Source organism: Vigna radiata, chromosome 10 (assembly GCF_000741045.1).
Source record: "Vigna radiata var. radiata cultivar VC1973A chromosome 10, Vradiata_ver6, whole genome shotgun sequence".
In the NCBI taxonomy this organism is placed as follows: Eukaryota; Viridiplantae; Streptophyta; class Magnoliopsida; order Fabales; family Fabaceae; genus Vigna; species Vigna radiata.
In genome coordinates, this window is record NC_028360.1 from 7,779,984 (window position 1) to 7,795,857 (window position 15,874).

Sequence of the window (15,874 nt, forward strand, 5' to 3'; positions counted from 1 at the left end):
ACTTGAGATGATGAGTTAGTTATAATTGAGGAAAGAACATCTGTGCATTGTTTGATTACTCTAGGGAAACAAACAAGGTAAGGACATGAATGCCTTATCAAGTTGAACCACATAAAATAGGTGGACCACAAGATAAACAAAGGGAGAAGTTATATTCTTCAGTAAACAAATCAAGAACTATAAAACACTGAAAATAAAATGAAACATGTATCATATTGTCTGTTATGTTGGATGATCAGGCTATCACTATCATTGAGGTAATAACCTTAATGTTTCATTAGTTCAAAAGCCATTTTCCTAGTCTAGTGCTGACTACATTTACTTTGTTTCCTTCCACGTGGGGAGCAAAAACTTAGGAAATCTTTTTACATGATTTTCAGCTCCACCATTTTTGAAATGCTATTCTAGGAACCATTGAGACTGCATCTTACATGAGAGGTTAAATGTGAAATTTACTTACCATAATGAAAGACTAAGCAACATGGACATGTTTTCATTATTAAACAACAACTTCCATTACAATAATAAAAGCATAAAGAAGCAAGCTCTTGGACCCAGATCTTCTACTCTTCTTCCTCTATAAACAAAACATGGGGTTTCCCCCTCTACAATCCCAAAACAGATCAACCGTTCTCTTCTCTCAGCAATGCCTGCAAGCTTAAGGAATCTGTCACTTTCTCCCAAAATCTTCTCCTTCACCTTGCTTCTTTCATTAAACTCCCTTCTCTTTTTTCCATGTTCTTGTTACTCCCTTGATCACCAAGGTGAGACTCTTATAGCATGGAAAAACAGTTTGAACATCACTTCAGATGTGTTACCATCATGGAACCCTTCAGCCTCAAGCCCATGCAACTGGTTTGGGGTGTATTGCAACTCACAAGGAGAAGTTGTAGAGATAAACCTCAAGTCAGTCAACTTGCAAGGCTCATTGCCTTCAAATTTTCAACCTCTAAGGTCCTTGAAGTTTCTCATACTCTCATCAACCAACCTCACTGGAAGGATTCCAAAACAGATTGGAGACTATCTAGAGCTCACCTTTGTTGATCTCAGTGGCAATTCTCTCTTTGGTGAAATTCCAGAAGAAATTTGCAGCCTCAGAAAACTTACGAGTTTGTCTCTCCATACAAACTTCCTTGAAGGCAGCATTCCATCCAATATTGGCAATTTATCAAGCCTTGTGAACTTGACAATCTATGATAATCATCTCAGTGGTGAAATTCCAAAGAGCATTGGCTCCTTAAGCAAGCTCCAAGTTTTCAGAGCCGGTGGCAATAAGAACCTCAAGGGTGAGATCCCATGGGAGATTGGAAACTGCACCAACTTGGTCGTGCTAGGCCTTGCAGAAACCAGCATTTCTGGAAGTCTTCCTTCTTCAATCAAAATGCTGAAAAAAGTCAAAACCATAGCCATATACACAACTCTATTGTCAGGTTATATTCCAGAAGAGATTGGCAATTGCAGTGAGTTGCAGAACCTGTACTTACATCAGAACTCTATCTCTGGCTCAATACCAAGCCAAATTGGAGAACTCAACCAGCTTAAGAGTCTACTTTTGTGGCAAAACAATATAGTTGGTACCATCCCAGAAGAGCTTGGAAGCTGCACAGAGATCAAAGTCATAGACTTATCTGAAAACCTTCTCACTGGTAGCATACCAAGAAGTTTTGGCAACCTTTTAAATCTCCATGAGCTTCAGCTAAGTGTCAATCAGCTCTCTGGTATAATCCCTCCAGAGATTTCAAATTGCACTTCTCTGAATCAACTGGAACTTGACAACAATGCTCTCTCTGGTGAGATTCCTGATCTTATTGGAAACTTGAAAGGCTTGACTCTTTTCTTTGCATGGAAGAACAAGCTAACAGGAAACATTCCAGATAGTCTTTCTGAGTGCCAAGAACTTGAGGCACTTGATCTTTCTTACAACAACTTGATTGGTCCTGTACCCAGACAACTATTTGGGTTGAGGAACCTCACCAAACTTCTGCTTCTTTCCAATGAGTTATCAGGCTTTATACCACCTGATATAGGAAATTGCACAAGCCTCTACAGGCTGAGGTTGAATCACAACAGACTAGCAGGTAACATTCCTCCAGAGATTGGCAACTTGAAGAGTTTGAATTTTATGGACATGAGCAACAATCATCTCACTGGAGAGATTCCTCCAACGCTATCTGGATGCCAGAATCTTGAGTTTCTAGACCTTCATTCCAACAGTCTCACTGGTTCTGTTCCAGATTCTCTTCCCAAAAGCCTTGAGTTGATTGACTTGTCAGATAACAGGCTAAGTGGTGCGTTGAGTCACTCCATTGGTTCATTGGTTGAATTAACCAAACTCAACCTTGGAAAGAATCAGATAAGTGGAAGAATCCCTGCAGAGATCTTGTCCTGTACTAAGCTACAACTTCTGGACTTGGGAAGCAATAGCTTAGATGGAGAAATTCCCAATGAAGTTGGTTTAATTCCTTCATTGGAAATCTCACTCAATCTTAGCTTCAATCAGTTTTCTGGTAAAATTCCATCCCAGTTCTCTGGTCTTACCAAACTAGGAGTGCTTGATCTGTCTCACAACAAGCTCTCAGGGAATTTAGATGCCCTCTCTGACCTTGAGAATCTTGTCTCCTTAAACGTTTCCTTCAATGGCTTCTCTGGTGAGTTACCTAACACTCGATTCTTCCACAAACTCCCTCTTAGTGATCTTGCTGAAAATCATGGCCTCTACATTGCCGGAGGCGTTGTAACTCCTGCTGACAAAGTCCATGCTTCATCGACCATGAAGTTCATCATGTCCATTCTCTTAAGCACCAGTGCAGTTCTAGTGCTGCTTACAATATATGTCTTGGTCCGTACTCACATTGCCAGCAAGGTTCTCATGGAAAATGAAGCTTGGGAGATGACTTTGTATCAGAAGCTTGATTTCTCCATTGATGACATTGTCTTCAATTTGACATCAGCCAATGTGATTGGCACTGGAAGCTCTGGAGTGGTGTACAAGGTGACAATTCCAAATGGTGAAACACTGGCAGTTAAAAAGATGTGGTCATCAGAAGAGTCAGGAGCATTCAATTCTGAAATTCAAACATTGGGGTCAATTAGGCACAAGAACATCATCAGGCTTCTGGGTTGGGGATCAAACAAGAACCTGAAGCTGCTGTTTTATGACTACCTCCCTAATGGAAGCCTGAGTTCATTGCTTCATGGTTCAGGAAAGGGAAAAGCTGAATGGGAGACAAGATATGATGTTATATTAGGTGTGGCACATGCACTAGCATATTTGCACCATGATTGTTTGCCTGCCATTATCCATGGAGATGTCAAAGCCATGAATGTGTTATTAGGTCCAGGATATCAACCTTACCTTGCTGACTTTGGCCTGGCAAGAACTGCAACTGAAATTGCTGACAATACTAACTCCAAGCCACTTCAAAGACATTACCTTGCTGGTTCTTATGGATACATGGCTCCTGGTATTTATTTTACTTTTTCTACTAAAACTATTGAGTCATTAGTAAAATATGTTTTAGTTCCTCAAATTTTGGTAAAAAGTTTCATCTCAGTCCTTTGAAAAAATTGTAGTTTTAGTTTTTAAATGAGGTGGACTTGGTTCTTGACTTTATATATACTTTTTAACCTATGGATGGTGGAACAAATCTACCACATCTGAAAGAAATATAAAGAAAAAAACTACCCTTGTTAAAACATGAGACTAAAATTAATCTAATCAAAACATGAGAGATTTGAAACACATTTCTGTTGACCCTTTGAATAGTGTACTAATTTGTGTTGTCTTTGGTTTATTCACAGAGCATGCATCTCTTCAGCCTATCACTGAAAAGAGTGATGTGTACAGTTTTGGCATGGTTCTACTTGAGGTTCTCAGTGGAAGGCACCCATTAGACCCAACTCTGCCAGGGGGTGCACACTTGGTTCAGTGGGTTAGGAACCACTTGGCTAGCAAAGGAGACCCTTCTGACATTCTTGACACAAAGTTGAGAGGGAGGGCTGATCCAACCATGCATGAAATGCTACAAACTCTAGCAGTGTCATTTCTATGTGTAAGCACTAGATCTCAAGAACGTCCAACAATGAAGGATGTTGTTGCAATGCTGAAGGAAATTAGACCCCTTGAGACCTCAAGAACGGACTCTGATGTATTGAAGGGAGGTTTAACTTCACACAGTTCTCCACCACCTCCTAAGAATGTGGTTTCACATGGATCTTCTACATGCTCTTATAATTTCTCAGATAACTCAATCAGTTGAGCATGTATATGAAAACTTCATTCCAATTTGTACATAGTCTAATGCAGTGCCAATTAGAGGTGCCTCAATCATTAATTAAATGATATTATAGTAATATAGTGTGTTAATTTCCCCCTTTTTAATGTAATGTCACAGAGATGCAGATTTCAAGTATCCATATATATATATATATATATATATGTCAAACATTTCAACTCAATTACCATAAATTCATATTGGTATTTGAATTGTTCATACCGTATGACATGTTGTACTTAATATTTGAGTTATATCTATATCGTATGACACATTATGCTTAGTGTTTGAGTTATTTAAGTTGTTTACACTGATACTCTACGTGACACTCTACTATTATAAGATGAGTAGAATGTGGTCTAATTCTCGTTAACATTCTATCATAATTGTAATGGAATGAACATAAGAGAAATCAAAGACATTTTTTCTTTGCTTGTAGAAATTAAACTTCCTCAGTGGCAACTGAAACAGTGAATGCTGGTAACTGTATATTAAGAGAAAGAGCTCAAATCTTGTGGAAAGTTGAAACAATGATTGGTTGTTTTGGAAATATGTGTTTAGAATTTATTGATGGAGAACAATATTCCATGACTCATTCTCTTTCTCTCTCTCTCTCTCTCTCACACGTCCCCACAAACAGACATATCGAAGCCAGCCTTTCATAACTGTACTCACATGGTCCCATGTTCAACACCACATGTCCATGTGCTGTCTGAGAGAGACTCTTACTTTCCAACCATTGGAATGGAAACTTCATTGGATACATATATTCGGTGAAAAAGTCACAGAAACTATAGCACTAAGTTCTTCATTTTTTTACATTGATGTTTACAGTAACATAGTTGAACATATGTTTCACTTTTCATCATTTAAAAAACAGGAAAAAATGGTATGTGCAGTGTAAAAGACTTGTTCTTTGAAAGTGAAAAAGAAAAGATTACAGTGAAGATGAAAATAGTAAAGTTATGTAGTAAGTTGAAGTTATCTGAGGTTTCTGACACTGAAAGGTTGCATGCATCGTAATGAAATGCACATGCATATGTGCAGGATCATTATAAATGGAACAGTGAAAGATGACATTGAATAACTATGGCTACTTTACCTGCACCCAAACCAACTTCAGCATTTGTAAGTCAAAGTTTGTTTCCAATTATAAGGGCCATAAAATGTCACTGATTCAATGCTTTTGATTGTTCGTGGATATTTTCTAACCTAATAAAGAGATTATATCATTATATTTAACCAAAACAATAATAAGTTTGTAAGTTTTTTTTCTTTCTATATTAGTCAATTTTATTATTCTTTAAGTAATGTAAACTCGTATTCATATTTGAGTTTCTATATATTTTCGGTTGTAAACTTTCATGTTATTTTTTTTTTAAATAATGAATTCTTTTAGATAGTAATCATATATTATAACTATAAGATAATTATCATTATTTTTAGTTTTTCATATTCCAATTATATCCTGTAGTACAATTTTATTTCTTTATCAATTTTCTATAAATATGTAATAAATTGGTTGTGGAGACTTAAATGATGGATTGTTGATGAGAAATTTTCTATTAACTAGGGAATACATATCTTCACTAATGAAAATACTTTGAAAATGATATTTTAAAATTGAAATATGACTTAAAAATTATGAAATTTCATTATTTTAATATTAAATTTTTTTTAGTATAAATCATTTTGTTATAGACAAATTTTATTATTTTAAATCATACAATCTTTCTATAAACTATGTTTTTAGAGTTTTCTAACTTTTTTTTAGGAGTTCTTCCTCTTTGCTTTGTTGATTAAAGAATTGAGACCATAGGATTGATCCTCGTGGCGAGCTCTTCAATTTCTATCAATCAATTTCTCAGTTTAGGTAAGTTGAGTTTCAACCCTTAATCTCAATCTATTACTGCTTTTGGTTGCATGTAAACCTTCTTTCACTTGCATGCATTTTTTTAATCCTCTATATGACTTTCTATTGATTAGTGACTATAACAATATATTATGATCGTCTTAGTGATTTTTCTATGTATAGATAGAGCATCTTATGGAGCTGAAAGGGTTTTGGTTGTCTAGAGTTGTTTGAGTTGTCCTAACAATTTAGGAAAACTAATTCTTGATTTTTGTATGTTGGGATTTGTTAACGAGTACTATCATATATGAATGTGGTGTTTTAAGTTATGCATATGTATTTTTTGGTTCTATGATGATGAAGTGCATGTTTAATTGTAAAGTTATGAATTGAACGGTATGTTTGAGCTCTTGATTTGATTTTGAAGTTGTGCAGTATGCATAATTTTGTGTAACATGTTTTGTATTAGTGAAATTGTTTTTTTTTTTGTGCGTTTTTGAATCTGTGATGTTGTGGTACAACATGTATGGAATGATATAACTGAATAATTTTTGTTTTGGGTGGTTGAATTGAGATGTTAGCTAGTTTATTGGATTGTCTGTGAGACTTGAATTGGATAATATGACATTAATTGAGCTAAGAATCACAAATTTTATGATCATAAAGATGTTTAACACTTAGAATTGACTAAGGAAATGTCAAATTACATAAATCAAACTCAAAAGGAGAAGTTGACATTAACTATATTATTGGGCACCATTAATAGTGGCTCTACTAAGTTGGTTGTCGATGGACAATGATTCTTCTTGTTAGGCAATACCAAAGTTAAAGAGCTTAATAACTTGGTATCAATAGGTGTCGATCAGGACTATTGAGTGCTAGAAAATCAATTAAATTATGGGAGCTCCAAGAGTCCTCTCATTGGGCAATCATTAGACTCGCTGGGCACCTAGGCTAGCTTTGGGTAGCACTTAATTGGTGTTGAGCACTACTCTTCCAGGAACTCCTCTGTTTGAGTGGTTTTGGACAATAGTAATTGACATTAGGCGACGACTGGATGACTTTAAAAATGTATTCTAAACTTCATAATGGTTCTTTTATGTATATATGTGTATAAATATTTATGTGTTAATGCTATGAATGTATGAAATTTGTTAAGGTATGGTTTGTGTAGATGAATGATTTTTGTATGAGATAATGGTTAACAAAGATGAAGTAATGTGGTTTGTTTTGGAGAAAGGAATTCTATGAGGAAGTTCCATTTGTTATGTAGTATATGCATTTATGTGAGAGTCCATGATTGGAAGTTATCTTGATACTCTCCCATTCAACTCATATAGAGAAAAATGGTTGAGGGATTGAGCGAGACACGAGGTCTTGGTCTAAATAATAATGTCATTCTTATTATAGTATAGGATAAACCTTATAAGTGGAAGATAACCATCACAAGTGTAGAGACACCTCTAATGGTTGAAGAGTTAGTCGCATGGGAAGTTGAACAATATTAAGATCATATTAGGTATAATTTTGTAATAAAATCATAGTATATTAGCTTAAGAATGTATATAGATAATATTATTGTATTCCTATCTTGTAAGATTATACTAATATATAATATACATTGAATTATGATATTAAAATGAGATGTTACACCTAATGATAAAGGATTAAATAATAGTTAAATATATGAATTATATGCTTAATAAAAATTCATTATATTAGTCAGTAATTAATCATAAAAAGAAGTTTTTATCATTTATTAATATCATTTATTAACTTTTGAAAAAGTTGAATTTTGTTATTTGTGAAAAGAGATGTTATTTGAGTGTTATATATTTACTTGTTGATTGAAAAAAAAAATAGTGCAGAAGATTCATTAAAAAGGGTAATTAGGTTGTACGGTAGGTACCGGACAGTACCGAAAGGTACACATACGGACCACTCACATAACCACCCGACAATCAAGGCATAGAGCCCGGTCGGGACCAGTGTGGTCAAACGAACAAGCGGCCAATGACAGTTGGGACGTCAGGAGCTAGGGTTCACAGAGGGTTGCTGACTAAAGGTGGCGGACGCAGACGGACGTCCCATGATGGCAAGAGCTCGGTTCGGCACAAATCGATCAATAAGGACGTCTGGATAACTAACAGTCAGGGCCGGACGCAAACCGGTTATCGAGAACCTCGCGCTGTCATCGCGAAACGTGTATAACCCAGGACGATCGTTGAACGTCCGGTCGCCAGCGACCCCTAAGAATATCGTAAGTAATTCCGGATTAAGGTAAATTGGGATTAGCTTCCAAGGGCCTGCAATTGGGCCTTGATTAAGTATACACTAATTGTTGGCCCATAAGAAAANCTATAAATAAGAGTCAAAGGTAAGAGGTAGTTGGTTACATTGAATGCACATTTATTTCACTCTCTTTCTATCTCTAACTTGAGAACTAAAACTGACTTGAGCGTCGGAGTATAATTAGCAGGTACCCGACCGAACCCGACTAAGAGAGAGATAACTAAGAACGAACAGGAGGAAAACAGACGGTTCGAGAGAAAAGTGTGAAGGACTAGGAGGCATTCCCGACCGGAACACAGGTTATTACAGGTTTTTCAGTGTAATTTTGTTACATTTTAGTTGATACTTTTTACTTATATATTGATAACTTAGCATTTGTGTTTAGTGTCTTGTAAATATTTGAGTATTTTTTTTTTTATAAATATTTTTGAAACGTGTTTTATGATTTTGTATTTCTTTTTTACATAAAAATTCTTACAATTAAATAATTCAATATTTCGAAAAAAAAAATCAACGCAAATTGTCTAGATTAATTAGATAAGAATTTAAATAATATATAAAAAAAATTGTGCTTCATGGACTTCATCTTTCTTTCCTTATATTGGATTCTTTGTTATTGTTGGTATTCACCAGGTTACGCTTAATTTCTCTTATAACATCATGATTTTCTTTTTAATTTTAAAACTCATTTTTAAACTAATTCAGCCCCTCTTAATTATGTTCCCAGTCCTTCTTTATTTTACAATTAAATTATAGAAATTCTGCCAATTATAGAAAATATAATAAATAATTATCTAAAACATAATGAAAAAAAAAAGTATAAGAGCACGAAATAAAAATTCAATTTCTTCAATTGAACCTATAAATATTTCATAATTTCAATAACATCATCGGTTGAAATAAAACTATTAATTATTGTAAATTCAATGGTTATACTCCGTTCTTATTTTATTTATACGCAGAAAAAAAAGTACACTTTTGCTATACTATTTTGAATACTTTTACATCGTTTAATGATATTTTTTTTAGAATATTTTAAATTTAATTACATTCTGGCATTTTTTGTTTTTGGTTTTAAGATAAGAATATTTTAGAAAAATACTAGGACATTAGTAAGATTTAATTTAGATAATTAATTCGTTAATAAGTATATGAGTTCACTTTGTTTGCAATCCAAAATTTCTTTGCAGGTGCAAATAATGCAAAACAAGGAATTTTTTTTTTCTATCATTTGCAAGGTTTGACGAAACTTTGTACTTATTGAAATTCTTAAATCAAACTATTTCATAGTATATTTGAAAAGGCCATTTTTGGCTTTACCATGCAAAGAGTAAGAGAAGGACAAAAATCAAGAAACGTGAGAAATAAGATATTCAAGATATGTTACAGCAGAATTAGAGAACAAATTTGAGTGTTCTTTATTAAAAAAAAGGATAAATGTTTTGTAAAAATAACAATTTTTTTTTGTCTTTATAATTTTTTTTTTAATTTTATCTTTCAAACTTTATAAATTTAATTTTAATTTATATAAAATTAATAAATTTGAAATCCATGTAGAATTTATATTTTATCGTTTTAACTTTCTGAAATTCAAAATAAATATTTTTATCTTAATAGTTATTTTAAGATAGATAATGTAATTTAATTTAAAAATCTTGAACAAAATTTGTGAAAGTGTCATATTTGATCACATATAATAATTATAATAATAATAACTATAGTAATAATTACATTTTAGAATAATTACTTAATCTTTGTTCGTCATTTTCCTATGTACTTAAAGAGGTAAAAAAAAAAAAAATAGAATCACCTACTATAATTTACTGATTTTATTTTAGGTATAATAAAATTGTATTTAAGCTTTGGTAATGACAATGTTTCTCATAAATAAAGAGAAAATGTTATTTTTGATAGAAAAATTAAGGAGACTACAAAGTCAAAGATACTTGAGGTCATTTACATGTACTATACCTTAAGGAGATAAATTCATGGAATGTTTCTTCTTGGGAAAAAAAAATTCGTTATATTATTTAGTTATGTATTTAAATCCATTCAATAAATAGTAATGTTATTATTTAATAAGTAATGAACGGTAAACTGAGATATGAATATCAAATATGTTAGCATTAGGGAAACTTTTTCAATATAATGGTCTTTGTATTATCAACCTGTTAATTCATAATGTAAATTTTTTGAAGTAATTATTACAATAGTTTATTATCATAATAATATGACAAAAGTATAAAATGCATCAAAATATCCTATTCAATTCATTATCAATTTATTTTCAATAAATTATTAATGTAAATTTTTAAAATAATAATTTAAAAAGCTAAGTTATAAAGCATCATATTTTTTTTTCTTCAAATTATTATTTTATCTTCTTCTTTTTTTTTATCATTTTTCATCTTTTTCAAAATCTTATTACTCGAGTCGGGAAATACAAACACTAACAAGATCTGAGTCTAATCATATAAGAGATTGACGTCAATCTCTACCCAAAATCTTAAAATAATAAGTTATTGGATCTTTCATCTTTATATAGTTTTTTAAGCGTGCACTAAAATTGATCACTAATTTAGTCATAAATAATGACTAATATTTTCGGTCACTAAAATTGATTACCATTTAACTTTTTTTTAGTGTAAGATGATGGAACTTCAATGTGGCTTGATAGGTCTGTGCATCCAATAAGTTGGCAACTAATCCTTTTTACATCTCTACAGTTACCAACTTCACCTCATAATAATAAGAAAAAGACTTAAACACCCTTTACTATTGCATCATGCTATCCTCAATGTCTCTTCTATATAAAAGAATATGTAAGAATGTATTTTATGTATTACTTTTTTGTTGTGGAAGCTTATTCTGAAATGTTTTCGAAACATGTAATCAATAAGTCACTTTCAAATAGGGTAAAATGGTCATTTTGAACATTTGGAAGGTGCACAAAAAATTATGGAGGTGCAAGATGTAACTATGTTAACTTACCCAATCCAAGTTATCCACCGGTGTACAACACATTGTTGTCATTGTACATCACCACCACTGTGTAGAGGAAGAAGAACATGTTAATAGGGCTATTTTGGATAGAGGTAATAGTATAGTTATGTGTTTGTTTATGATTTTTTATAAATTATATGGTTTATATAATATTGTATCTAATAGTTTTGCCCTATTAAATAGAATACATAATTCATTATTTTCTTTATTCTAAAAAAATCATAAACATTATCGAATTAATTTATTCTACACAAAAATGAAATGAAACCAATCATTTAAAGAAATTTAAGAGTCTCACTGTTAATTATATATTAAGCAATTGAATACATATAAAAGTTACATTTAAAAATAATTTAAGAATAATTGTTTTAAGAAACTCCAGCAAAATTTCAAAATAGCACAACCAAAATAAAGTTTTCATTATCAAATAATTTTTAATTATTTCTTTCTAATTTTAACAATATTACAAAACAATTATAGTCAAAATAATAAACTTTGAAAGAAAAAAAAAAAAACTTCCCAATTACTACATACTTATTAGGATTTTGTATAACTTAATCGTTCATTGAGATATTCCATTCAATACTTATTTTTTTTTTCCTTTTAGAAGTATTTTAAATAACCGTGTTATTTTAAATTCTTTTTAATTAATATTAGTATGACAAAATTGTCCACTCCTTCTCTCTAAGCATTCATTTTTAATTAATTAATTAACTTTTAAATATATTTACTCTTCTACTTTTTTTTAACTAAGGTAATTCACCTAAAATACTGAATTAAAAATATTTTATTTTCAAAACTTAATTTAATATTTCAAAATTGAGTCCTTAGAAATTAGTCTGTAATTATATAGCTGAAGCACGTTTTCTACTATAAAAGGAACAATAAAAGACAATAAGCAATGAAAAATTGATGTATTGATTAACAAGAAGATCAAATAGTGTTGTATTGGTTACATTCTATGATTTTCTACTTTGGTAAGAATCAATGCTATCCCACAATTAAATATTGTTTTCTCAGATTCTATCATTTTCTGGTTACTCACTATCGCTATTCAATGACCTTATAAAGAAGAATCCCTAAATATTTATATCAGCAGACCTTCTGTTCAGCTAGCAAGTTAAAAAAGTCTCATTACTTAAGACTCTCACAAGCAGCTTGAACTCAAGATATATGAATTGCATCCAATCTAAATATTTATCCTTCTTCCTCACACATTCAAATTGTTCAAAATTTCAAATCTAGAATATTATCTTCTTATTTCTAACAGGTTTATTTTATTTAAGAAAAATATTTTTTTTAATTAATTCTATAGTCGTAGTTAAACTTGTATAAATTTATAAATAATATTTTTTTCACAAAATCCTCTTATTTTTTTCTACATCCAGGTGGATTCGTGAGTATGACAATGACTATTAAACAAACAAAAGTACTCATATCATTTACAATAAACATTTAAACTAACAAATTGTTATGAAATGGTTAAATACTCATATAACATTTAATTTTTTTTTTACGCAATAATGTTTGGACATATTCATTCCCGTATATTACATAGTTTCATTAATGCGAATCATAATTTTGGTTTTTTTATTTTAATTCAAATTTAACAATTATGGTAAAACTTTGTTTTTTTTTATCTGAATTCATTCTATAAATTCATTCCTAGCTCTCCTTTGTAAACATTTTTGATGATGAGAGAATTGTTTGTTGATGCATTTTCCAGTCCTTGTTAAGATATGCTAAATATTTTATTAAAGGATATTAGACAATCAAATATTGTGTTAGTTATAATTTAGATATTATTTTAATTTGTGCAGATTTGTGCACCTGTCATTCCTTTAATAAATGAAAAATTATAGGATCCTTATATGTATATATATGTATTCTACTTTTTGAAATAATACATCAAAATTATTCTTTAAACCTTTTATTATGGTATCAAGAGCCAAACACTGATATCCTCTACAATATAGGAATGAGTGCTTTTTTTCATTGAATATTTTTGATGGCTTCTTCCGATGACAATCAATCGAAGAAACATAATTTTGGAACTTCCACTCCTTCCAAGAGTTATATTTCTACTGCTGCCGAATTTGTGGCCAAGTCAGGTCTATCTAACTTTGCTCTTAATCTTTCTGTTGTTACTAAGGGTAGTGATTGGATAATTGATTCAGGTGCTACTGATCATATGACTTGTGATCCTCATATATTTACTAGTTTTTCCTCTAATTGTTCTAAAAGTGTTATTATTAATGCTAATGGGGTCTCATCTCCTATTGAAGGTATAGNTACTATATCCCTCTCACCCTCCTTATCAATTCCTGATGTTTTATTTGTTCCTACATTAAATTGTAATCTTATCTCCGTCATCAAGTTAACCAAATCACATTCTTGTGTTGCCTTGTTTTACCCAACCCATTGTCTTTTTCAGAACATACATTCCAAGGAGAAGATTGCCAGTGGTAGAGAGAGTGAAGGACTGTATTATCTGGAAAATGTCTCACGACAAAACCATAAAAGAGGATTGACTTGTCTTACGAATGATCACATACAAGATAAAAACAAAAAAGAAATTTGGTTGTGGCATAAACGATTGGGACATCCCTCATTTGGTTATTTAAAAAAATTATTTCCATCACTATTTCATAAATGCAATATTTCTGATTTTTTTTGTGAAACTTGTGTTTTGGCAAAAAATCATCGTGTTGTGTTTCCTTTAAGCAATAACAAAACTGATTTTCCTTTTTCATCAATTCATACAGATGTTTGGGGTCCTGCCCCGCAATCTACACATAATGGAAAAAAAATGGTTTATCAGTTTTTGTTGATGATTGTACTCGGGTAACCTGGGTATATTTGCTTAAACATAAAAGTGATGTGTGTGATGTGGTTCGTTCATTCTATCATATGAATGTTACACAATTTAACACATCTATTAAGGTTATTCGATCAAACAATGGAGGAGAATATTTTAAGACATAGAGTTCATGAACTCTAAAGGCATCTTGCATTAAACTACATGTCCTTATTCACCACAACAAAATGGAGTGACTGAGAGGAAAAATAGACATATATTAGAGGTGACTAGATCACTTTTGATAGATGGTAATGTCCCATCTCATTTATGCGGTGAGACTATGAGCTCTACCGTTTATTTAATTAATCGAACCCCTTCAAGTGTGCTTAACTATCAAAGGCCTTTTGATGTGTTGTCTGATCATTATAGCCTTCCTCCTATAGTTTATTTACCACCTCATATTTTTGGATGTGTTATATATGTTCACTTACACCCACATCAACGTACAAAGCTCGAAGAACGAGCGATCAAATGTGTTTTTGTTGGGTATGGAACAACTCAAAAAGGTTATCGTGTTTACCATTCACCATCAAAGAAATTTTATATTTCTATGGATGTGACATTTAATGAGCATGAATTTTTTTATGTTGATTCTGCACTTCACTTCAGGGAGGCAATGAAAGTGAAGAGCATAATCATGATGTTAGTATGTTTGATTATATATTATTGTGTGAGGATCATTCTGCAGCAAGTGAACCAATCCTAAATATGGACACTTCTTTTCTAGATAATACAATGTCTTATGATCATAACCAATTGGCTCAATCTTCTCGACAGGTTCAGCTTGACTCTTCAGAGGTACCTTCTGATCCTATCTCTGATAATACTAATTTAGATGAAATTGATTCTTGTCTGCCTGAAACCACCAGCACACCAAACACTGAGTCTACTACTGTTCAATATAATCTTCCACCTCGTTCTAACCGTGGTCAACCTCCAGCTAAATATGAATCAGACCTCCAAGCCAAAGTTAAATATCCCATTAGTAAACATGTGTCATCTCACAGGTTATCTCAATCATATGCATCATTTGTATCTCAATTATCTTTAATTTTTATTCCTAGTAATGTACAGGAAGCTTTGGCAGATCCTAGATGGACCGAAGCAATGGTTGAGGAGATGACGGTTTTAGAAAACAACAACACTTGGCATCTTGTATCCTTACCAAGAGGGAAGAAAACTGTGGGCTGCAAATGAGACTTTACAATTAAGCATAAAGTTGATGGAACTATTGAAAGGTATAAAGCACGACTTGTGGCTAAAGGTTACACTCAATCTTATGGTGTAGATTACCAAGAGACGTTCGCACAGGTAGCCAAGCTCAATACTGTGAGAATACTTTTGTCGCTAGCTGCAAACCAAGATTGGCCTCTTCTACAATTTGATGTGAAAAATGCTTTCCTACATGGAGAAATTTCAGAAGAAATTTATATGGATTCTCCACCAGGCATGACAGATTCAAATGGAATGAAGGTTTGCAAATTAAAGAAGGCTCTATATGGATTAAAAAAATCCCCAAGAGCATGGTTTAGAAGGTTTACCAAGTCTATGAAGGCTTTTGGCTATAGAGCAAGTAACTCTGATCACACCTTA

At 32.1% G+C, this 15,874-nt stretch overlaps 1 protein-coding gene across 1 annotated transcript; it reads left to right on the forward strand.

Moving 5' to 3' along the window:
- Positions 1 to 282: 282 nt before the first annotated feature.
- LOC106775983 (LRR receptor-like serine/threonine-protein kinase) lies at positions 283 to 4,507 on the forward strand. Its single transcript, XM_014663257.2, has 2 exons — positions 283 to 3,464; positions 3,802 to 4,507. The coding sequence occupies exons 1-2, from the start codon at positions 647 to 649 to the stop codon at positions 4,257 to 4,259; spliced, it is 3,276 nt and encodes a 1,091-aa protein (XP_014518743.1). The 5' UTR covers positions 283 to 646; the 3' UTR covers positions 4,260 to 4,507.
- The last annotated feature ends 11,367 nt before the right edge of the window (positions 4,508 to 15,874 follow it).